Source organism: Macaca mulatta, chromosome 7 (assembly GCF_049350105.2).
Source record: "Macaca mulatta isolate MMU2019108-1 chromosome 7, T2T-MMU8v2.0, whole genome shotgun sequence".
Lineage (NCBI taxonomy): Eukaryota > Metazoa > Chordata > Mammalia > Primates > Cercopithecidae > Macaca > Macaca mulatta.
In genome coordinates, this window is record NC_133412.1 from 22,593,462 (window position 1) to 22,617,599 (window position 24,138).

Here is a 24,138-nt window from a genome sequence, read left to right on the forward strand (position 1 = left end):
TTTCCACGGTCTCTAAGGAGGAAATCACTTGTCTTGCTCATAGCTAATGCCAAGGCTCTTCCCCATGATACTTGCTTGGTACATTCGTCTGTATGAAGTAGGGCTCCATATGTACTACTGACCAGCTCAGTGTTGGGGACAATGACTTGTACATTCACAGGGAGTTAGTACTGAGGTCTTTCTCTCCCAAGGCTCTAGGCTGCTTCTGAAATGTTCTCAGAGTACTTCTGGATACTTTACCATAGCACTCCACATTTTGCTGAAATTATTCATAATCAGCCTAGTTTCCTATGTGAGACTATAAGCTTCTAAGAGTAAGGACTTTGCCTTATTTATATTAATGTCCTTAGCATCTAGTACAGTGCTAGGCACATAGTTGGCACTTGTTAAATAATAGATATCATTATCTTAGGTCAGTGCTGGATATGGCTTACATAGATGGCCCTTCATAATTTCATAACATTTTCACAAACATTATTTCTTTTGATTATTTCATAAACGGGGGTTTGGATCATCTATTTGTATTTCATTTAATGAGTACTGTTTAATCATCTAATATGTTCTCATTAAGTGCACTGCATTCCATAAGTTTAGCAAGTGTGTGGTTTTAGACATTGAGAATATACAAAGAAAATATACCATTTCTCTTCTATAACATTTTAACATGTCAATAGATGAAACAAGCATGTATGGAAACGTGTGAGAACTATGCCAGCCAGGACATGATTGGGTGCCAGAGGAAGTAAAGCAGATGCTGGATGGGCCTGACAGCTGGGCTCCATGCTCACTAAGTGAAGCTGTGGCTCACTGAACAGTGCTCACACTGGACGGAAGTGTGTCTAGAGGGTCCAGCCCCTGGGGCTGGGGTGGGCACTCTGGCGTGGGGAGTTGCTCCTTCTTGGATTCTGACTGTTTTCTCCTTGTTTGTAGACAGAGGCACCACTGCTCATCCGTCCCTACTTTGGGGACATGACACTCTCTGAAATCCATGCGGTGATGACTGGAGGGTTTGCCACCATTTCCGGCACTGTGCTAGGAGTCTTCATATCCTTCGGGGTAGGTATAGTCTGCTTGATCACTCCTGGTGAGCTCGAGTTGGATTTGACAGAAACACTGATGCCTAAGTCTGGCCTCATAGGTTGATGCATCATCCCTGATTTCTGCCTCTGTGATGGCCGCCCCTTGTGCTCTCGCCTTGTCAAAGCTAGCATATCCGGAAGTGGAGGAATCCAAGTTCAAGAGCAAGGAGGGGGTAAAGCTGCCCCGTGGGTGAGTCCCAGGAGGCATATACTTTGGGAGATAGTGAGCTGTAGTTAAGAGTGGCACTGCGGTGGCAGAGACTTCAGGTCTCCCTGAGGGGGAATAATGTGATTCCATATTCCTTCTTGCCTATCTCTGATGCTTGCTAATCATGCTGGTTTTCTTCATTTAACCCTCCGCCCTGGCAGTAGCTTCTGCATGCCAGTACTCTCTGTCCTTGCCATCAGTGCAATTACATAACAATTATATCTGATATTGCTTCAGAGTAATTTCCACTAATAGGGTCTCTGAGGAACCCCGTCACCTCGTACATTGGCCTTGCACCCTCTTCTCGCACGATAGGGACAGTGGGATTTCTCTTCTCTAAGTGGCTGAGACTACTGTAGACACCCTACTCTTGCCCTCTGCCCAATGTTCACAGGAAGGAGAGGAATGTCCTGGAAGCTGCTAGCAACGGAGCCACAGATGCCATAGGCCTTGCTGCTAATGTAGCAGCCAACCTGGTTGCCTTTTTGGCTGTGTTGGCTTTCATCAATGCTGCCCTCTCCTGGCTGGGAGAACTGGTGGACATACAGGGGCTCACTTTCCAGGTAAAGGATTACATTTGTTGGGCTGTCCCTCTGGGATGTAGTTAGGTAGCCCTTCAACCATGCATGTCCTTCTGACTCACAGTAAGCCAAGAGAGATCATGCATAGAAGGGTGGAGGAGATTGGGCCAAGGCTCTAGAGAAGGTCCTTGGCACCTGACCTTTGCTATTAGTCCTTCCTCTTTCACTGGGATATCTCCCTTTCACTCAGGTCATCTGCTCCTATCTCCTAAGGCCCATGGTTTTCATGATGGGTGTAGAGTGGACAGATTGTCCAATGGTGGCTGAGATGGTGGGAATCAAGTTCTTCATAAATGAGTTTGTGGCTTATCAGCAACTGTCTCAATACAAGAACAAACGTCTCTCTGGAGTGGAGGAGTGGACTGAGGGAGAGAAACAGTGGATTTCTGTAAGTGACAATCCAAAAAGCATAAACACCGTGAGGTCTCAACCATGGTTATCTGAGGGTAGATAGAAAGTGCCACACGGGTTTGTTGCAGACCTAACTACAAAGCGAGCAGAACAGCATACCTAGCAGCCTCATTTGCAGCGCCTGAGCTATTACCAGTCTGCATGCTATTTTCCCCTGCCCGCCCCCACCACTGCCCCAACTCTGACCCAACTTCTCTCTATAATGTAATTGCTGGGTCTTTACAGCTGGGGCAGTCCAGGGCAGACACTATCTTCTGATGGCCTAAGGTCCGCTTCTTCATTTAAAAGTTTAAATTGCTCCAAATTAATATCCTTTTTCTTTCCCTTTGCCTCTTTCCTTTTCCTTTGTAATCCTCATTCCCAGGCCTTCTCCTTATTCATAGCCTTCAACAAGAACAGCGTTGGGCAATGAGGCCCATGGTGGTTTCCATGTCATTATCCCTATAGTAACTCAGGGAACAGATATTTTCTGAATAATCTTGGGAAACCATGGAAAAGATTGGGGGCTGTCAGTACGCTGGAACTTCTCTTGTGGTTATAAGACCGCACGCATGGGACTGAATTTATTTGCTTATTTATTTTTGTTTTCCCTAGGTGAGAGCTGAAATCATTACAACATTTTCACTCTGTGGATTTGCCAATCTTAGTTCCATAGGAATCACGCTTGGAGGCTTGAATGAGTTCATCTATTTTCCCAGCTCCCCAGTAAGACAGCCAGATCCCAGCTTCTGCAGTGGGCAGTCCTGGTGCTTCAGTACAAGTTGGGATCAGACAGAGAAGCCATTGTGAAATGGACCCATTTCTTAGGCTGCAGTCAACTTGGACCTAAGGCAGTCAGGCCCACCTGGCTATGTATAGAGCCCTTTATAATCTCAACTTCAGTTACTTTTTTCGTTTGGATTGGAGGCCCCAAAAACTAATTTTATTTTACTTTTCTCTATGAGGAAGAAAATATAATGATATTATTTCAATTTTGCCATTAAACTGGAGTAGTGCATATATAAATAAAGATATTTATTTATTTATTTATTTGAGACAGAGTCTCACTCTGTTGCCCAAGTTGGAGTGCAGTGGTGTGATCTCAGCTCATTTCAACCTCCACCTCCTGGGTTCAAGCGATTCTCATGCCTCAGCCTCCCAAGATGGGATTACAAGTGTGTGCCACAATGCCTACAATTTTTTTTTTTTTTTTTTTTGTATTTTTAGAAGAGATGGGGTTTCACCATGTTGGTCAAGCTGGTCTTGAACTCCTGGCCTCAAGTGGTCTGCTGCCTTGGCCTCCCAAAATGTTGGGATAATAGGCGTGAGCCACCGCGCCTGGTCTTGTATTTTATTCAGTAGTGAAGACACTTTTTGAAATTAGGCTGCTCACTAGTCCTCATGGAAACACAAAGAATTAAAACAAATAAAAGCAGCAGGCACATAAGGCAGATAGATAGTAAGGGAGAGTGGTGTAAAGTGTTGGATTTAAATCTGCAAGTACCAAACATTAAAAGAGTGGGTCTTTGAAGCAGACGCAGATATATTTAGACTGTTGGAGATACTGCTGCATGGGGGTGATGGTTGGAGGAATAATATGAAGACAGTGGAATTGTCCTTGAGTGCAGGGGCACAGGGATGACTAGCAGATCTGAAGTTTGGAAGATCCAAGTTAGAAATGGATCTTAGGCTGGATGTGGTGGCTCATGCCTGTAATCCCAACACTTTGGAAGGCCAAGGCAGGAGGATTGCTTGCTGTAGGAATTTGAGAGCAGCCTGGGGCAACATGGTGAGATTCTGTCTCTACGCAGAATTTAAAAGTTAGCCAGGCATATTGGCACATATGCCTGTAGTCCTAGCTACTCGGGAGGCTGAGGTGGGAGGATTGCTTGAACTGAGACCGAGGCTCCAGTAAGCTGTGATCGCACCCCTGCAGCCCGGCGTGGGTGACACAGGGAGGTCTGAAGGAAGAAAGGAAGGAAGGAAGGAAGGAAGGAAGGAAGGAAGGAAGGAAGGAAGGACGGACGGGAGGGAGGGAAGGAAGGGATTATAATAAGAAATATAGCTCAGTGTGTCCCTTTTTAAAGGCAATTATATTCTGGGGTAGAGTCATTTAATTCATGTATTTGGTAGCCAATTTAATTGAAAGGTGAAATAATTCCCTTTCAGTTTATCTTTTCCGCTTCTGTTAAACACCTGTCTCTATTGTTCTAGTCTTGATGCCTGATTACTGTCTGATTATGAGATTGCCATCTAGTAGTGGGATATGCACTGTGTGGCTAAGTCTTAGGTGAGTGTTGCTTTCCTTAGCCCTCTGTCTCAAAATAGTCCATCTAATTCTGGTCCAGGCTTAACAGTGCATATCTCAAGCGGCGAACGCCAGGCATTTGTACCTGTCTGGAGCAACCCAGAGCCTTGCTTAATCCAGATATGTCTTGGGTATGTTCAGAGAACCATTAAAGTGAGGGTCAGACACTCAATCCTTGATCTGAGGAAAGTCTAAGTTAGTGATCCCTCAGGACTAATGTACACGCACACTTCTTAGGGCAACACTGGCCAGTCTCAGGTGGATGGTAATAAGGATGCTCTTCATCGGCTGTGTTTTGTTCCTCTGCGTTCTTCTAATGGGGGGATATACCTGATAGCCTGATGGGGAAAAGCTGAAGCTATTTTATTTTATTGTCTGCAGCATCAATAGCACCTCACCGGAAGAGTGACTTGTCCAAGGTTGTGGTCAGGGCCCTCTTCACAGGGGCCTGTGTATCCCTTATCAGTGCCTGTATGGCAGGTAGGTGCCTCAGCTCTGATGGAGATACCACTGCATGAGGGTGATGATTGGAGGAATAATATGAGGAAGGTGGAATTGTCCTTGAGTACAGGGGCAGCAGAGATCACTTCCCTAGATCATGACAGGATGTCTTTCAGAATATTGATTTACCCATCCATTCCACAGATATATGGCAAAGGCACCTAATCAACAGTGTCCACAATTCGTACCAAAAGAATAAAGAGCCTTGAGAAGCATGTGTCAGATCTTCCTCTCAGTATCTCTGTCTCCTTTATCCAGGAATCCTCTATGTCCCCAGGGGAGCTGAAGCTGACTGCGTGTCCTTCCTAAACACGAGTTTCACCAATAGAACCTATGAGACCCACATGTGCTGCAGAGGGCTCTTTCAGAGGTGAGCACCAGGACCCCATTCCCGTGTGAGAACGCACGGCCCTCAGGTCTCCAGGGTAATGCTGTTGAGGTTGAATAGAGTGTATGAGAAGGGCCGTGAGTATTGGTAACAGCCTAGATAAGTGTTCTTTTCTCTTATTGAGTGCATCTTCATTATTAGCTTAGTATGCTCCAGCGACAGGGTCTACCTGTGTCGGTGGGCCACTGAGAAGTAGAGCAGCAAGGGAAGTAGTAAAGAAAAATGGTTTCCCTGATAAGAAATTACTCTACTGGCTGGGCATGGTGGCTCACACCCACAGTCCCACACTTTGGGAGGCTGAAGCGGGAGGATGACTTGAGCCCAGGAGTTCAAGACAAGCCTGGGCAACATAGCAAGACTTGTCTCTATTTTACATTAATTAAAAAAAGAAATTACTCTACTTATTGTGATTGGAATACAGATAGGTTATAGGTAGATTTAGCAATGGTTATAAGTGGCTAAAATATTATACACTTCTTCAGACAGAAATGAAGAAAACTGAGAGAGGATAAAGTTGAATTTATTAAATCATGATGAGTTCAGGTAGTGTAAAAACGAACTTGTTTACCAAAATCTAGAATATGAAAAGACGAGGGTATGTCATTAATCTAAAAGAACTAGTTTTGGAACACACAAAAGGAAAGATTTCAGGAACTAGAATGTTTGGTGCCTTCAAATCAAAAGGTGTGTGTGTGTATTGGTGGTGATATGTGCGTGAATGAAGAGAGTGGTGGGAAAAAAGGCTGAGAGATCATAAAAAGCCTTGTATGAAATACTAAAGAATTTAGGTTTTGACCTGCTGAATTCCGAACACTGGCATGATCAACTATGCTCTTTCAACATATCATTTCGGTAGCCATTTGGATGGCAAGGAGACCAACAAACTGCTGTAATGGTCCTAGTGAGAGATGGTAAGAATTGATACTAAGTGATTGTGAGGTTGGAGATACACTAGATCCAGTAGAATCAATAGGATTGATCATTGGCTAGATAGGAGGAAGAGGTGGGGCGAAGAAGAGGAAGGAGTCTTAAATGACTGTCTCTTTTCTGGCATGAGCAAGTGGGTCTAAGGAGTGCCATTCATGCACAGAAGAGGAGGACTAGTTTCAGGAATGGGAGTAAAAGGGAGAGATTATGGCTTAATTCAGTTTTTGTTTTTTATATTTATTTATTTATTGTATTGAGATGGGGTCTCACTATGTTATTCAGGCTGGTCTTGAACTCCTGGGATCGAGTGATCCTCCCATTTTGGCCTCCCAAAATGCTGGGATTACAGGCCTGAGCCACCATGCCCAGCCTTAATTCAGTTTTTGATGTGTTAACTTGGAGGTAGTTGCAGGACTACCCTGTGAAGGTACTCAAAATCCACCTCAGTATGCTCACTGGAGCATACTAAGCTAATAATGAAGATGCACCCAATAAGAGAAAAGAACACTGATCTAGGCTGTTACCAATACTCACGGCCCTTCTCATACACTCTATTCAACCTCAGCAGCATTACCCTGGAGACCTGAGGGCCGTGTGTTCTCACACGGGAACTTCAAGAGAGAAATCAGAGCTGGAGATAGATTTAAAAGTTATGGGCTAGACACAGTGGCTCACACCTGTAATCCCAGCACTTTGGGAGGCCAAGGCAGGAGGATCGCTTGAGCTCAGGAGTTCAAGACCAGCCTGGGCAACATGGAGAAACCCCATCTCTACTAAAACAAAACAAAACAAAACAAAACTAGCCAGGCATGGTGGTGTGTGCCTGTAGTCCCAGCTACGTGGGGAGGCTGAGGTGGCAGGATCACTTCAGCCCAGGAATTAGAGACTGCAGTGAGCCGTGATCCATACCACTGCAGTCCAGTCTGGGTGACAGGGTGAGACCCTGTCTCAAACAAACAAAGATTTGGAAGTTATTAAGCGGTCTGTTCACTATACAGGTAGATATTCAGCTGCTAGCTGCTTGACAGGTTACTGGGCCAAGTTCATGAATGTTGCCCCTCCTGTGTTTGGAGGTTATCATCAGAGAAGGCAACTAACATATTTTTTTAAAAAAATCCTTTTGATGCACTATTAAAGATGAGGTATGAGCTGGATTCATCATTGCTCTGGCACAGTTTTGATTTTTTTTTTTTTTTTTTTTTTTTGAGACACGGTCTTGCTCTGTTGCCCCGGCTGGAGTGCAGTGGCACAATCTTGGCCCAGGCTCAAGCAACCCTCTTATGTCAGCCTCCTGAGTAGCTGGGACTACAGGCCAGGTGCATGTCACCGTGCCTGGTTAATTTTTACTTTTTGTAGACACGGACGTTCGTCATGTTGCCTGATTCTTACGTTCTTGTGGCATTTTGGTGGATTTTCTAAAGCCACATACTAAAGATCATTGGCATCTAGAATATGAAAGACATAATGTTTTTGTCCAATTAATTTATACTAATTAAGTGTAAGCTGTTTTCAAGAGGAAGGTGGCCTTGGAATACCACCTTACTTTTTAGAATCAATTCAATACTAAATCATTATAAGCCATACATTTTGACTCAGGGATATCTGGAAATTTCCAAATGGACTGTGGTTAGGAGTTGGGCAAAGGAGCAGACACACATAGTTGAGGGTTTCTTGCCAGTATTATCTTGGGAATGAATGAGAAAAGAAATATAATTGGGTTCTGTTTATTTGGTCATGGCTGATGGATCAATTTTCAGGTTTTTGTTTTTGTTTTCAGCTGCTTAGTATAACTTATTGATATGTTTTGTTGCTTTGTTCCTGTCTGACCCCGCTATGTACCTCTCTGGTTTTTCGTTGCAGTACTTCTCTGAATGGCACCAACCCTCCTTCTTTTTCTGGTCTCTGGGAAGACAAGGAGTTCAGTGCTATGGCCCTTACTAACTGCTGTGGATTCTACAACAATACCGTCTGTGCCTAAGGCTGCTTGATCTATTTCCATAACAGTTTTGATCTTATCAGCTTTGTGATTGCAAAGGTGTTTATGTACTCAGGGTTCCCACAACTCACTCACCAAGATCTTTAACAGTAAATAACAGTAAATGTTAAAAGATTCATTTTGGGCCAGGCATGGTGGCTCATGCCTGTAATCCCAGCACTTTGGGAGGCTGAGGTAGGCGGATCACAAGGTCAGGAGATGAAGACCATCCTGGCTAACACGGTGAAACCCCGTCTGTACTAAAAATACAAAAAATTAGCCACAGGGGGGTGGCAGGCACCTGTAGTCCCAGCCACTCGGGATGCTGAGGCAGGAGAATGACGTGAACTCGGGAGGTGGAGCTTGCAGTAAGCCGAGATCATGCCACTGCACTCCAGCCTGGGCGACAGAGCGAGACTCCATCTCAAAAAAAAAAAAAAAAAAAAAAGATTCATTTTGGTTCACTGTATCTCAATAATGAAAAATAGCTTTTGTTTTTCCATTATTTGGCTGAACCAAAAAATGACATTCCTCATGGGCGCTGCCTGAACTTTTATTTGAAAAAATAAGTATTACTATATCAAAAAAGTCTTACAAATCATGCTCCTAGCTGCCACCTTAAAAATAATGTGATGCAGTGTGCTATAAATGTGATTTAGTATGTAATGTGCCTGGGACGGGAGAGAAGCTATATTTCTTGGCATTGCGGATGAGCCGGATTTATATTACTGATCTTACATTTGAAAGGTATATGAATATTTAATGATAAGATTTTTCTGGTTGTCAAACATTTGTAAATCTGCAAACTTCTTAACATTACACAGTAAACAAAAAATACTTCCTGTATACTAAGGAAGACTTCTAGGGAATATCCATTTCTTAAAGGCCATTACTTTGTTGTAGTATTCTGCTTTAGTGCTAGCCACATTTGCTCCAACTTTATGAGGAAGCCTTTAAAACAGTAATTTTCAGTGGGAAGGGGGCCAATTTTGCTTTTCAGAGGACATCCGACAGTGTCTCCAGACATTATTGGTGATTGAAGTGGGAGGATGCTACTGACATCTAGTGAGTAGAGGCCAATATTGCTACTAAAATTCCTGTATAACCAAAGGTCAGCTCTCCCACAACAAAGAATTACCGGGTCCCAAATGTCAATTGTGCTAAGACTCAGAAACTCTGATTCAAAATATTTAGTATATTTAATAGTATTTACTATATTAATATTATGGCCTTAAGGAAGGGTTTCAAAAGGATATAGGAGTTCCTCAAAAAGTTAAACACAGAATTACTATAGAGCCCCACAATTCCACTCCTACATATATATATTCAAAAGAATTGAAACTAAGTTCTCACACAAGTACGTGTACATGCATGCTCACAGTAGCACTATACACAATAGCCAAAAATTGGATACAGTCTAAATGTCCATCAATGGATAAATTGTGTTACATACACACGACGGAATTTTATTCACCCAAAAAAAAGAAGTACTGATTTATGCTATGTAGAAGAAACCCAAAAACATGCTAAATGAAAGAAGCCAGACACAAAAGGCTTATTATTATATGATTCCATTTAGATGAAATATTCACAATATTTAAATCCATAGAAGGGAGATTGGTGGTTGCCAGGGCCTGGCGGAGGAGGGATTAGAGAGTGACTCCTTAACGAGTTTGGGGTTTTCCTTTGGGGTGACAGGAATGTTTTGGAACTAGACAGAGGTGGTGGTTGTGCAACATTGTGAATGTTATGTCACTGAATTGTTCACTTTAAAATGGCTAAGTTTATGTTATGTGAATTTCACCTCAATAAAAAAATTTTTTAGAAGGATTCAGGTACTTGTGTCTTTCCTTAGCTAATCTACCTCCTTCAATTTCCCAATTCTCTGAACTCAGAACTACTTGGTCGTCTTCTCAGTCTCCATTCCTATTTTCTCCCCGGTTTTCCAAACTTGACAGAAAAAGGAAGCTTCAATAAATTGTTTCTTGAACTACAGATGAATATTACTCCATGCCTGGTTTATTTCTGAGAGGCAGCAGAATGCAATGGTTGGTAGCATTGGACGCCAGATTACTTGAATTCTGATTCAAGCTCTGCCAGTTATCACTAAGGTGATTTTGGACAAGTTCCTTAACTTCTCTGTGCCTTGGCATCCTCATCTATAAAATAAGGATAGTGAGACCCACCTTATAGGTAAAGATAGTGACACTGCTGTAAAGGGATTATCTGTTTTCTGTTGCTTATAACAGAATATGTGAAACTGGGTAATTTATGAAGAAAAGAAATTTATTTCTTAAGAGTTACAGAGGCTGAGAAGTCCAAGGTAAAGAGGCCACACCCGGTGACGGCTTCTTGCCAGTGGGGACTGCAGAGTGCAGGGGCAGTGCAGGGCATCACATGGTGAGGGGCTCAGTGTGCTAGCTCAGGTCTCCTCTTTTTATAAAGCCACCAGTCCCTCTCCGTGATAACCCATTAACTCATGAATGGATCGGTCCATTCAGGACGGCAGAGCCCTCATGACCCAATCACGTCTCCAAGACCCCATTCTCAATATTGCCACACTGGGGATTAGGTTTCAACATGAGTTTCCGAGGCAGCATTCAAACCACAGCAGGGAACAAGAGTGACTGCTCGCTCCAAGTCTAATGTAAGGTTAGCTATTAGTATTAGTTGTTACTAATACTATACTTACTATAATGCTATAGTAATAGTATTATAGATTATAGTAGTAATAATACCATTACTACTATTTAGGAACCTGAGTTCATGGCTATCGATTTGTTGAGTAATATGTGAAATTCAGTTCACACAAGGAAGCATGAGAGAAGGGGGCTCTTTATCTCCCTCCAGGGCGGCGGCCAACTTTTTAATTCGGTTTTTAATTCTCAGGTTCCTACTTAAAGTAAACTTGGCCTAAACTCTCCCTCTTAAAGGGCTTCTCTGTAAATGCGGGAGGCATGCCAATCTCAACACCAGTGTCTGCAGAACACTGTCAAAGGCAGGAGGGAACAGCAAAAACAAGTGCTCACTGCGTCCTGGATAAACGCGACGGGGCGAGAGGCGCTGCCATGCGAGGGCGGAAGTGATCTGACCGGGTGTGGGTCGCTCTGGTTGGGTGAAAGGGCCAGTCAATCCTGGGAGGCCCAAAACGGGGACCAATCGCTCCTCGGCTCCGCCCTGGGGGCGAGGAAAACACGCCCACCCCGCGTTCTGGGCGGTGCCACGGCGCACGCGCGTTCCTGCCGCAGGTAGTCTACCCGGGTCCTGATCCCGGACGCAGAGAGGAAGAGCAGGGGGAGCGGGAGAGTACTGAGAGAAAAAGACGGAAGGTCGTGGAAAAACGCTGTGTTGGGCGAGGAGTAGTAGCTGGGATGAGGAGAGGAGAGAGACAGGCTGCGTTACCGAATGGGCAGTCTGTTACCTTAAAGTACGCCGTAAAGCCTCTCTTTTGCCTGTTGTTTTACAGCCTGACCTTTTTGCTTTATGTGTATGGACATCTTTCTAGGCCAGTACTTACAGAGCTACCTCATTTTATTTATTTATTTGTTTGTTTGTTTGACACAGGGTCTGGCTCTACTGCCTAGGCTGGAGTGCAGTGGCACGATCTGGGCTTACTGCAGCCTCCACATCCCTTCAAGCAATCCTGCCTCCACCTCCCTAGATGCTGGGACCACAGGCATGTGCGAATTTTTTTTATGTTTTGTAGAGACAGGGTCTCGCCATGAACGTTTGTGTCTCGTGAAATTCATATGTTGAGATTCTCCTCCAGGGAGATATTAGGAGATGGAACAAGAGGGTGGAGCTTTTATGGGAGGGATTAGGTCATGAGGGTGAAGCCCTCATGAGTGGAATTAGTGCTCTTATTAAAAAGGCCTGAGAGAGGTCCCTTACCCCTTCTGCCATGTGAGCTTACTGTGAGATGATGGCTGTGAGATGATGATGAGGAACTGGCCCTCATCAAACACCAGATCTTCTAGTGCCTTGATCTTGGACTTCCTATCTCCAGAATTGTGAGAATAGAATTTCTTTTGTTTAAAAGACGCCTGGTCAAAGGTATTTTATCACAGTAGCCTGTGCAGACTAAGACAAATAGTTTCTCTGTATCTCTACCATAAATTTCTTATATTTCTTTTCAGTGGCACCTGGCTCCATGTCCTGTATATGTCTGACTCCTAGAGGCCAGAGGTAGGCTCCGAAGGATGGGGTTAGGGCATGGGTTAGGTCCAGCTGGTAGTTGATGAGGGTGGCCTGAGGGATCCAGACAGGAAGCTCCGTGCTGTGTTTATGGTATAAGGCCAAAGATCAGAACTGATGGAGCCAAATCTGTTCTCAGGTATTGGGAGTAAGGTAAATCCAGGAACGGGGAACTAGGTCATCATATCGTTGTTGTTTTTTTTTTTTTTTTTTTTTTTTTTTGAGATGGGGTCTCACTTTGTCACCCAGGCTGAAGTGCAGTGGCGCCATCTCAGCTCACTGCAACCTTCACCTTCCAGGCTCAAGTGATCCTCCCACCTCAGCCTCCCAAGTAGCTGGGACCACAGGTGTGTGCCACCATGCCTAGCTAATTTTTGCATTTTTGGCAGAGATGGAGTTTCACCATGTTGCCCAGGCTGGTCTTGAACTCCTGAGCTCAAGCGATCCACCTGCCTCGGCCTTCCAAGGCAACTGCACCCAGCCAGGTCATCAAATAGTTTCAACACAATTGCCAGACACTCAGGATAAACGTCTGTCGTCAACAGGAAAGCATAGTTTAGGAAATTGATTCAAAATTACCTAAATAAAATATATGTTACCTCTTATATTTTCATTAGACTGATTAACTTTGATCAGTTTCTGTTTTTAAAAACTCAGCTCTTGCTTCCAGACAAGCAAATGGTGTATTTCTTTAAAGCCCAAAATTTACTTTGTCATTGTCTCAAGGTTCATGCCTCTCACATTCATCAGTAGATTTCCCTTGACTATGAAAATCCTTTCCATAAATTCGAAGCAGGAATCAAGACATAATATTGAAGCAGTGTAACAAATATAGAGTGGAAAGTTTTTTTTGCTGAAATCGTATTTCCACTTGTCAAGAGCTGTTGTTCCCTGAAGGGAGGTAAACATTATGACTGTGGCATTGAGTGCCTCATTAAGAAAAATGGGAGGAGAGAGCCCTGTTTTCCATGGTGACAAGATTCAGATTTGAACTCTTCATTAAATGAAGAATATTTATTTATGATTAACCAAACTCAGAGGACAGTGTCACAAATTTCCCACAGAAGAGATATTCTTCAGACACTTGACAGTTGAGGGCCCCTGTATTCATGGTTTCGGAAGCAAATGTATGACTCTGTGAATGGGCAAACTGTCTTTGAGCTATGTGACTATAATTTATGGAACGAAAACCAGTATCAGTTTATTTCCTTGGTAGATTTCAGAGACAAGCTAAATATTTAAAAGAATGTTTTAGGGTGGCTAGAGAATGGAAGGCATTATCACTAGTCCTATTTTTATAAAAGCAAAACACTCCATTGCACAACTCTTTGCTGCCTAGATGGTGGTCACCATTCTTGTGGACTAACTGCAAAGCCATGTGCTGCCTGGCTGCCCCATGCGGCTGCGGACCACAGCTCATGGCACTGTTGAGCTGCTTAGATTTGGCTGACTGTGCCAGCGTGTGCGACTGAGCACAGTGGCGCTAAACAAAGGCATAGAAGGGGTGGGGAACATGCTGCTACCAGCCATATCGTGTAAGAATCACACACACAAAATTCACTCAATTACTATTCATAATGATAGCTAACATTTACTTAGTGCCTACTAACTGCCAGGCATTGGATATTAATTGACCAAATTCTCACAAAAACTCTATGAGATATCTCACAGTCATAAAGCCACAGCCACAGCCCCTGCTGCTAACTTGCCCCCACACACCGAGAGGCCCCGTGTGGTACTGACTCAGGAGGAAAGACTGAAGCACATTGGCCAAAATGCACTGCAGAGGCTCTGTCTTCCTGAGACGCTTCCTGGAGGAGTGGGTACTACAACCCGGAAGTGTGGGAGAGTTCATGTCTAGGGTAGGGTAAACCTTGACCACTGAGAGACAGGAGACAAAAAGAAGCCAGCACTGTTCACCCTTCCTCCCATGAGAGTCAGTGGCTTCATAGGTACTCTGTGGAGATGCCCTGGAAGGCCAGGCAAGCATCTTTGTTTGCAGTGAAGCTGTGGCCATCTTGGTAGCACATCTCTGTTTGGTTTTACATCTTCCCTACCTCACTTCTTTTTTCTCCTCATACTTTCTTCCCTGCAACTTCACCAATCAATAAAGCATCCATCACAAAAATGTGCATACTTTTGCTTCAAACTTTTCTCGAGACTGTAGGCTCAAAAATGCTAGTACCAGGAGTAGTCTTTAAAAGCAGACCCTTAAAGGTGGGATTTTAGAGACTAGCCCACCTATCTAAAGGCAATCAGAACTGTTTTCCCAGTAGTAAATAGGATAGTAATAACCCTGCCATGCAGAGGCATGCATGACAATTACTAAAGCTTTCACCTCCAGTTGACTTGGATGAGGTGCAGATAGAAGATAAGGAATTAGGATATTATGTGGATGCTGTATTTGATCAGTATGGGAGCAATAATAATGATACAGTATGGGGAATAGACTGGCTGCTCTTGAAAGCATTGGAAGTCTTGGGAAAAAAAAATGATAGTTCAAAGCAGCATTTTGCCAATTAAGTAACAATATGAAAGCCAGAGGAGTTCTACGGCAGCCATGAAGGAGACTCATCTCTTGCAGCAGTAGGTTAGACACTGTTGAAAACAATGAGAACACTTGGACACAGGGTGGGGAGCATCACACACTGGGGCCTATAGTGGGGAGGGGGGAGGGATAGCATTAGGAGATATACCTCATGTAAATGACGAATGAATGGGTGCAGCACAGCAACATGGCACATGTATTCATATGTAACAAACCTGCACGTTGTGCACATGTACCTTAGAACTTAAAGTATAATTAAAAAAATAAAAATTGAGTTAAAAAAAAGAAAATTAGGTTCAGGGCGGGGTGCAGTGGCTCACGCCTATAATCCCAGCACTTCGGGAAGCGGAGGTGGGCAGATCACCTGAGGTCAGGAGTTTAAAATCGGCCTGGCCAATGTGGCGAAACCCTGTCTCTACTAAAAATACAGAACTAGCTGAGCATGGTGGTGCATGCCTGTAATCCCAGCTGCTCGGGAGGCTGAGGCAGGAGAATCACCTGAACCGGGAGGCGGAGGTTGCAGTGAGCTGAGATTGTGCCATTGCACCCCAGCTTGGGCTACAAGAGGGAAACTCTGTCTCAAAAAAAAAAAAAGAAGAAGAAAAGAAAGTTAGGTTCAGGATCCAGAATGGCAAAGCTGCTAAAGGGATTGAATGCATAGCTTCGACAACTTTCCCATGTGAAGGTATTTTCCAGAAAGGAAAAATGTGAGGCGTTAAGACCTGAATAAGAAATATGTGAGTGGATGAGCCTCAAAATCTTGAGCTCCTAATTGTCCCTAAATCTTCCTGACCAGCAGAAGCAGTCCCTTTTCTCTCTTATTTATTTATTTATTTATTTATAATGCTGTCAGCAAAACTCTTTTCTCTTGACTAAGGAAAACAGCCTCCCCTTGCCCATCTGAAATAGGTCATTGCAGAATAACTTTTATTCTCCCCAAGATAAGCCTCCATTCTCTCCCTTTTTTGCCTCCAGTCTGGTAATCTGCACCAGAGCTCAGCACAGCCTGAGCAGGGAAGTACAGGTCCTGCTCTAGGAGTTAGCCGCCATTCCAGAGGAAATGTAGGACCTGGAGAATACGTAAGACCTGAGGACTAAACTCTGATTTTTATATCTGCCCAAATTCCTACCTAAGGGGTCTAGGGAGTCATATCCTACAAGCCATAAATTCTCATCAGATGGGTTTTATTTGACCCTATATATCGTGACTTACTTTTCAATCACTCTGGCATAACATTGAGACAAGGAAGAAATATTTAACCCCAAAATGTATTTCCTTACCATACCTTGAAATTGCCCTGCCAAGTCTCTTGTGGGAAAATTACACATCCTGCCGGGCACGGTGGCTCAAGCCTGTAATCCCAGCACTTTGGGAGGCCGAGACGGGCGGATCACGAGATCAGGAGATCGAGACCATCCTGGCTAACACAGTGAAACCCCGTCTCTACTAAAAATACAAAAACTTAGCCGGGCGAGGTGGCAGGCGCCTGTAGTCCCAGCTACTTGGGAGGCTGAGGCAGGAGAATGGCGTGAACCTGGGAGGCGGAGCTTGCAGTGAGCTGAGATCCGGCCACTGCACTCCAGCCTGGGTGACAGAGCGAGACTCCGTCTCAAAAAAAAAAAAAAAAAAAAAAAGAAAATTACACATCCTGTAGAGAATCCCCTTTCCCCTTTGTTTTCCTTCCTTTCTTTCCAGATCCAGGAGATAATCAGCTAAGAGCCAGGCACCCTTTTAGGTCTAATAAGAAACATTTTATAACCTGCTCTCTCTGAAGTCTGCTGAGAGATTCCTCTGCACAATAAAACTTGGTCTCTCCATAATCCTCTTTGTTAACCTGAACATTCCTTTCCATTGATCCCAGGTCTTCAGATAAACTCAACCAATTGTCAACCAGAAAATGTTTAAATCTACCTATACCCTGAAGTCCCCGGTTTGAGTTGTCCTGCCTTTCTGAACCAAACCAATGTCTTGTCTTGTCTTTTCTTTTTGAGATGGAGTTTTGCTCTGTCGCCCAGGCTGGAGTCTAGTGGCACAATCACGGCTCACTGCAACCTCTGCCTTCTGGATTCAAGCAATTCTCCTGCCTAAGCCTCCTGAGTAGCTGGGATTACAGGTGCATGCCACCACGCCTGGCTAATTTTTATATATTTGGTATAGATGGGGTTTTGCCATGTTGGTCAGGCTGGTCTCGAACTCCTGACCTCAGGTGTTCCGCCTGCCTCAGCCTCCAATAGTGTTGGGATTACAGGCATAAGCCACCATGCCCGGCCCAATGTATTTCTTAAATGTATTTGATTGATGTATCATGCCCCCCTAAAAATATATAAAACCAAGCTGTACCCCAACCACGTTGGGTACATGTTCTTAGGATCTCCTGAGGGCTGTGTCACAGGCCGTGATCACTCATATTTGGCTCAGAATAAATCTCTTAAAATATTTTACAGAGTTTGACTCTTTTTGTCAACAGAATCAGGGTAATATAGGTGGGAGCAGATCTTGAAAATGTAAGACTGGGGAGAAAGAGAGAGTGAGTTCATAAAATGAGGTTTTATAAGAGAGAATTCATTACATGAAGGCATGCACTCATGAGTGGTTATCCAGTGTTTTGGCAAGAGCACTTGAGGTCACTATAAATAGTTTGTTGTGATGTTTCCTTGAAGCTTGGAAAGGTGGTAGACACACCAGAAATAATCTTGGCATTGTACTGGGGAAGAGATCAAAAGTCATAGGAAAGTGAGAACGTTAGAATATATTTACTATGTATTCAGACCTGCTAACCCACCACCTGTCTCTATACTCCAAGAGGCCAGGGAACTTCCTTGTACTAAGGAATAAGAAATACATTGGTGAAAGGAGACCTGTCAAGGCCAAGAGTGGGGGATACTGCCATGGAACATGGATCTCTAGTATCAAAAGGGATGATGGAATTCCAGAATACCAGAAGCCAAATGATAACACCCAGCTAACAGAGCAAAGGTAAATACAATTACCATAATGGGTAGCAATGCCAGTGTGACAATCAAGGTGCCTTGACCCACAAATATTTTTGGCAACAATCAGTAGATTTGCTTATTCCTAGGGTGGAGACATATGGACAGCCTTGTAGGATATTATTTAATTTATAAAATAAATGCACGAATTGGTAAGCAGAAGGCTGACATCAACCATCACCATGGAACATTGCTATCCCTCAGCTAGTTTCCAAATCGAAGTCAGTTTACAAACCCAGAGCCCATTGATTGAAGGGCAACCTGAGTCCCCTTGAGAAGGAAACTCCAAAACTATCGTAAGGATATACATTAATATTTTTAGAATCCCTCTCTAAAAGGACAAGTGACATTTTCCAAAGACAGCTACACTGGGAAAAGGAGAATACCTAGATGTTCTGAGAGCTGGTATCAGAAATGTTATCATACCCTGTAGTTAGATTGGTGGTTTCCTGAGTCCAGGTGATGAATAGACCCCCTGGCTCAAGATTATATCACAACGTATCCAGAGGTTTTGCAAACTGGCCTTAAGTTTATGTCCCTGGTTTCTGAAAGTATAATTGAGACAGATACACTTAGAATCTGGGAAAATTGTCACTTTGGTTTTCTGACCTGTGAAATAAACTCTTTATGGTAGAAAAGGCCCAGTGAAAGCCACCTTCTGCCCCTCGTTAAGATACTAAATCACAAGTATTACCATATCCCAAGAGGAATTGCAGAGATTAGCACCAACATCAAAGACTTAAAGTGGGCTTGTGGCATAATCCTAGCACTTTGGGAGGCCAAGGTGGGAGGATTGCTTGAGCCCAGGGATTCGAGACCAACCTGGACAACATAGGGAGACCTCATCTCTACAAAAATTAAAAAATTAATCAGGCTTGATGGCACACACCTGTGGTCCCAGCTACTCGGGAGGCTGAGGTGGAAGGATCACTTGAGCCCAGGAGGTTGAGGCTGCAGTAAGCTGTGATTATGCCACTGAACCCCAGCCTGGGCAACAGAATGAGACCCTGCCAAAAAAAAAAAAAGACTTAAAAGTGTCCTGGGTTGGTGTTCCCAGTCATATTCCCATTCAGCTAGATAGACAGTGCAGCGGACGTGTACTGGGCCCAGATTCCCATTCAGTTCACTTGTGTTTAAAAGCACAGATAAATAATGGAGGGTGGTAACAGACTGCCATAAACTTAACTGAGTCATTGCCTCGGTTGCAGTTCCTATCTTTGTTAGAGGGAATCAACACACCTTCTGGTATTTGATATGTGGCTGTTGATTTGATAAATGCTTTATTCTCAATCATGGGTTAGCTAACTTTTCCTATAAAAGGCAAGACAGTAAATATTTTAGGCCTTGCATGCCATCTAATCTCTGTTGTACCTAGTCAATTTAGCTGATTTTGTGTCAAAACAGCAATATACAGCATGTAAATGAATGAGCATGGCTGTGTTCCAATAAAATTTTATTTATAGAAACAGCTGGAGAGTCATATTTGGCCTGGAGGTTGTAGTTTGCCAGTCCCCGTTAGAGAGCCCCATCAATTGGGAGAAGCAAAAGCATTACTTGACAAGAAGAGCAGTACACTTGACAGTCTTGCCTCTGGCCTATGTTAACTCTCCTGATCTGTGTCAAAGTATAGTCGATGGGGATTTTGATTGTCTTGGTAGCTCACAGCACAATATGGTAGTTTCATCATTCTGATTACATTATGCTAATTGGATCTGAGATGTAGGAGGCATCAAGCACCTTACATGCTTTTGACACATTTACTTCTGAGGTTGTGGTTGTGTTTTCTTGTCTGCATTTTTTTTTTTTTTTTTTTTGAGACATAGTCTTGCTCTGTCACCCAGGCTGGAGTGCAGTGGCACATTCTCAGCTCACTGCAACCTCCACCTCCTGAGTTAAAACAATTCTCCTGCCTCAGCCTCCCAAGTAGCTGGGATTACAGGTGCGTGCCACCATGCCTGGCTAATTTTTGTATTTTTAGTAGAGATGGGTTTCACCATGTTGGCCAGGCCGGTCTCGAACTCCTCACCTCAAGTGATCCACCTGCCTCGGCCTCCCAAAGTGCTGAGATTACAGGTGTGAGCCACTGTGCCCAGCCTCTTCTCTGCTTTCAATTGCTAAAATGGCAATTTTGTACTGACAGGGATAGGAATTAGAAATTACAACTTTTATAGCCAATTACTGCTTTAGCTTTAAGTCTTAGCCAAAATTTCTTAGAAAACAAGGCCTACAGCAAATGCTTACATGCTAATGCTTTATTAGGAGTACCATGCCAGAGAAGCAAGGTAAAACAGAAGTGTGGCAGGGAAATAGGGAAAACAGAAAGTGTTAGATCCCATGTAGACATATCTACCAGTCCTCATTTCATCTGGCATCTCTGCAGTGTAACCCTTCCAGCAACCCCTTCCTTCTTGAAATGTATGTCTGTTTCCTTTACACACACTTTCTTAACCTCCCACCTCTCTTGCTGCCTGTTTTCTGCTTCCTTCATTAGCTCGTTTTTCTCCACTTGCTCTTCACATGCTGGGTATTTTCAGGGATTTTGTCCACGGCCTTTTCTCACTCCCTTACTTATGTCTTGATTCACAAAGCAACTCGGAAGGCTTACATTGTTCTCTTAAGCTCCTGACCCAGAGTTCCAATAGTTTACTAAACATTTCCACCTGCATGTTCCAATGATATCTCAAACTAAATGTGTCCAAAATCCAATTCAAATAACCATACACCGAGCACTAGTCTATGCTCTAAGTGATGTTGGAGGAATATGAAGACAAATGACTTCACACTTCCTCCACGGACATGTTCCTCCTTCTGCATGCCCTGTGTTTTTTGTTTCTTTGTTTTCAGAGACAGGTCTCCCTCTGTCACCCAGGCTGGAGTGCAGTGGAATGATCATAGATCACTGCAGCCTCAAACTCCAGCAATCCTCCTGATGCTGCTTCCCACCACGCTGGCCAATTGTTTCTTTATTATGTGTAGAGATGGGGTCCTACTACACTGCCTAGGATTGGCCTTAAGCAATCCTTCCACCTTGGCCTCCCAGTGTGGGCGTGGGCCACTGTCCCAGCATACCCTATGTTTTGTAAATATTATCGGCATTCCCAGTGACCCTGGAAAAGTACTTTTGATCATCCCACCTCTCTTTTCCCCCGGAATCCTATTGATTCTTTCTCTTAACATCTATTCCCTCTGCCTCCTCTCCTCATCCTTTCGCCCCTGTATCATCACAGGTGCTTCCTAATTGGCCTTCAGTCCATCTCTCACACCACTGCCACCAGCTTGACCCTTCTGAGAACAAATCTGATTATCTCAATACCTTGCCTAAAACTCTTCAATGACACCCCATTGCCTATAGGGTAATTGTAATCTCGTAGGCTTGGCAGATGAGGTTCTTTATGATGTGGCACCTGTAAATCTTTCCAGGACTTCCTTTTCCCATCCCTATATTCTCCCCGCTTTCTAAAAACATTGCATTATGCTACTGTGTTCAGAATGCTAGGCTATTTCCTCTGCCAGAGATGCTCTGAAGCTGTCTCCCGTTCTTCTCTCACATGTCTTCTTAGCAAACTTTTCCGCCTTTTCAGCTCCCTCGTCTCAGCTCGCAGGAGTCACAGGTCCAGCCACAACTTCTCCAGAGTTCGGGTTCTAGTTCTTTACTTGGAGATAGTGTGGAATAGTGGAAAGAAGCCCTGACTTTAGTCTGGTGGCATGGGACTTAAAATCCTGACTCTGCCACCTTCTGTTGGCCTTGTTTTTCTCCGTTAGAAAACTGTGGTAATGGCTGGGTGCGGTGGCTCACACCTGTAATCCCAGCACTTTGGGAGGCCAAGGCGGGTAGATGACGAGATCAAGAGATGGAGACCATCCTGGCCAATATGGTGAAACCCCATCTCTACTAAAAATACAAAAATTAGCTGGGCGTGGTGGCGCACGCCTATAGTCCCAGCTACTCGGGAGGCTGAGGCAGGAGAATCACTTGAACCTGGTAGGTGGAGGTTGCAGTGAGCCGAGATCATGCCACTGCACTTCAGCCTGGCAATAGAGTGAGACTCCGCTTCAAAAAAAAAAAAGAAAAAGAAAAAAGAAAGAAAGAAAAGAGAAGAAAAAACTGTGGTAACACTTGCCTGGTAGGTAGGCTGTGAGGATGAGTAGCATCCTATGGTGAAGCTCCTGGTAGAAGGTGCTGTAGAAGTAACTTTTTTTTTCCTGTTGGTGAAATTCACTTAGACTTATGAGCATCATCTCAAAGTCAATTTTTCTTTCTTCCCAAAGCAATTCCTCCTCTAGAGACATGTCTCTTTCCATCAGTAGCTCTGTCATTCTTTTAGCCATCCATGCTGAAAACCTGTCATATTGGATTCTTTTTTAACCAGCTAGATCCTTTCCTTTTTCTTTCCTTTTGCCACCACTCTAATCTGTTTTTTTTTTTTTTTTTTTTGAGACGGGCTTTCTCTCTTGTTGCCCAGACTGGTGTACATGCTGCAATCTCGGCTCACTGCAATCTCCACCTCCTGGGTTCAAGCAATTCCCGTGCCTCAGCCTCCCAAGTAGCTGGGACAACAGGCATGCACCACCCCGCCTGGCTAATTTTTGTATTTTTAGTAGAGACAGGGTTTCACCATGTTGGCCAGGCTGGTCTTGAACTCCTGACCTCAGGTGATCTGCCCACCTTGGCCTCCCAAAGTGCTGGGATTACAGATGTGAGCCACTGCGCCCGGCCCACCACTCTAGTCTTATTTTTCAGAATGTGTGTGTGTGTGTGTGTGTGTGTGTGTGTGTGTGTGTGTGTGTGATGGAGTTTTGCTCTTGTTGCCCAGGCTGGAGTGCAGTGGCACTATCTCGGCTCACCGCAACCTCTTCCTCCCAGGTTCAAGCAATTCTCCTGCCTCAGCCTCCCGAGTAGCTGGGATTACAGGCATGCACCACCATGCCCGGCTAACTTTGTGCATTTTTAGTAGAGACGGGGTTTCTCCATGTTGGTCAGGCTGGTCTCGAACTCCCAGCCTCAGGTGATCCACCCGCCTCGGCCTCCCAAAGTGCTGGGATTACAGATGTGAGCCACTGTGCCCAGCCTTTTCAGAATTTTATACTGGACAATTGCCAGTGTCTTCTGGCTGGTCTGAAACACCATTTTATTAATGTCACTCCCTTGTGCCAAAATCCTCAATGAGTCCTTATTAGCCATGGAATAAAGTCTAAATTCCTTAGCATATATTAAAACCCTCCACAATCTGGTCCTACAGTTGCCAGATTTAGCAAATAAAAATACAGAATTCCCAGTTAATTTTGAATTTTAAAGAAATACATAGTTTTTAGTATGTTACATGCAATATTTGGGACATACTTAATACATTATTTGCTGTTTATCTGAAATTCAAATTTAACTGGGCATCCTGTATTTCACCTGGCAAACCCATTTGACCTTAACCTCTCTCTCTGGTCCTATAACTCAATACTTTCCATGAATCTCAGCTACTCTTGATCTATCTTCAGGCCTCATGTTTCTTGTTGCATGTATATTTGCTGTGGGTGCCAAAGGAGAAAAAGCATAGCCTTTGGGATCTTGTTTGAACCTCAGCTCTCTTGCTTACTAACCTTATGACTGGGGCAAGTAATTTAACTCTTCTAATCTCAGTTTTCTCTTCTGTAAAATGTGAACCCTAGTACTGACATAAGAGAAAGTGGTTGTGAGGATCAGATGAGCTATTCAAAAGCCAGCACAGTTGAGGTCTAGTGTATGTACTCAACATGTGAGTTCATTGTCATCATTGCTAGCATTTTTGAAAAGCAGATCTGTGTCACCTCTTTCAGTCCTTGGTGATACAGTTGACCGTGATTTGCCAAGAAGCAATGTGGTCTGGGTTAAATTTAGAAGTCATGAAGGCTGGAATGGAGGTCATCTCTCCTGGGTGTGCTTGCCTTACCAGGTCAAGCTTTCTGGCAGCAGGAGTGAAACAAGCTGCACAGCGGGGAGGATCCAGGGACAAGGAGCCGAGGTGGTCTCCTAACACTGGGAGCCATCCTGCCTCCACTGGCCAAGGTTCCTCTACC

The 24,138-nt window shown here is 44.0% G+C and overlaps 1 protein-coding gene and 1 long non-coding RNA gene across 18 annotated transcripts in view; both read left to right on the top strand.

Moving 5' to 3' along the window:
- The window catches only part of SLC28A2 (solute carrier family 28 member 2), a 30,897-nt gene extending 20,710 nt beyond the window's left edge, over positions 1 to 10,187 (top strand). For 4 of the 10 annotated variants that reach the window (XM_077939335.1, XM_077939332.1, XM_077939331.1 and 1 more), the window contains 5 exons: positions 931 to 1,056; positions 1,139 to 1,269; positions 1,682 to 1,850; positions 2,059 to 2,256; positions 2,874 to 3,220. In XM_077939335.1, coding sequence (XP_077795461.1) covers positions 931 to 1,056; positions 1,139 to 1,269; positions 1,682 to 1,850; positions 2,059 to 2,256; positions 2,874 to 3,068 — 819 coding nt within the window. In that variant the 3' untranslated portion in view covers positions 3,069 to 3,220. Of the gene's footprint in view, positions 1 to 930; positions 1,057 to 1,138; positions 1,270 to 1,681; positions 1,851 to 2,058; positions 2,457 to 2,873; positions 3,221 to 4,947; positions 5,047 to 5,325; positions 5,438 to 8,242 lie in introns of those variants that run through there. The other 6 variants (XR_013395542.1, XM_077939337.1, XR_013395544.1 and 3 more) reach the window with 6 other exon arrangements.
- A 1,382-nt stretch (positions 10,188 to 11,569) lies between these two features.
- LOC106999169 (uncharacterized) overlaps positions 11,570 to 24,138 on the top strand; it is a 60,282-nt gene continuing 47,713 nt past the window's right edge. For 3 of the 8 annotated variants that reach the window (XR_013395545.1, XR_013395548.1, XR_013395547.1), the window contains exons 1-4: positions 11,570 to 11,784; positions 11,922 to 12,033; positions 12,494 to 12,542; positions 17,904 to 18,076. This is a non-coding gene — a long non-coding RNA (uncharacterized LOC106999169). The remainder of the gene's footprint in view (positions 11,785 to 11,921; positions 12,034 to 12,493; positions 12,543 to 17,903; positions 18,077 to 24,138) is intronic. The other 5 variants (XR_013395546.1, XR_013395550.1, XR_013395549.1 and 2 more) reach the window with 2 other exon arrangements.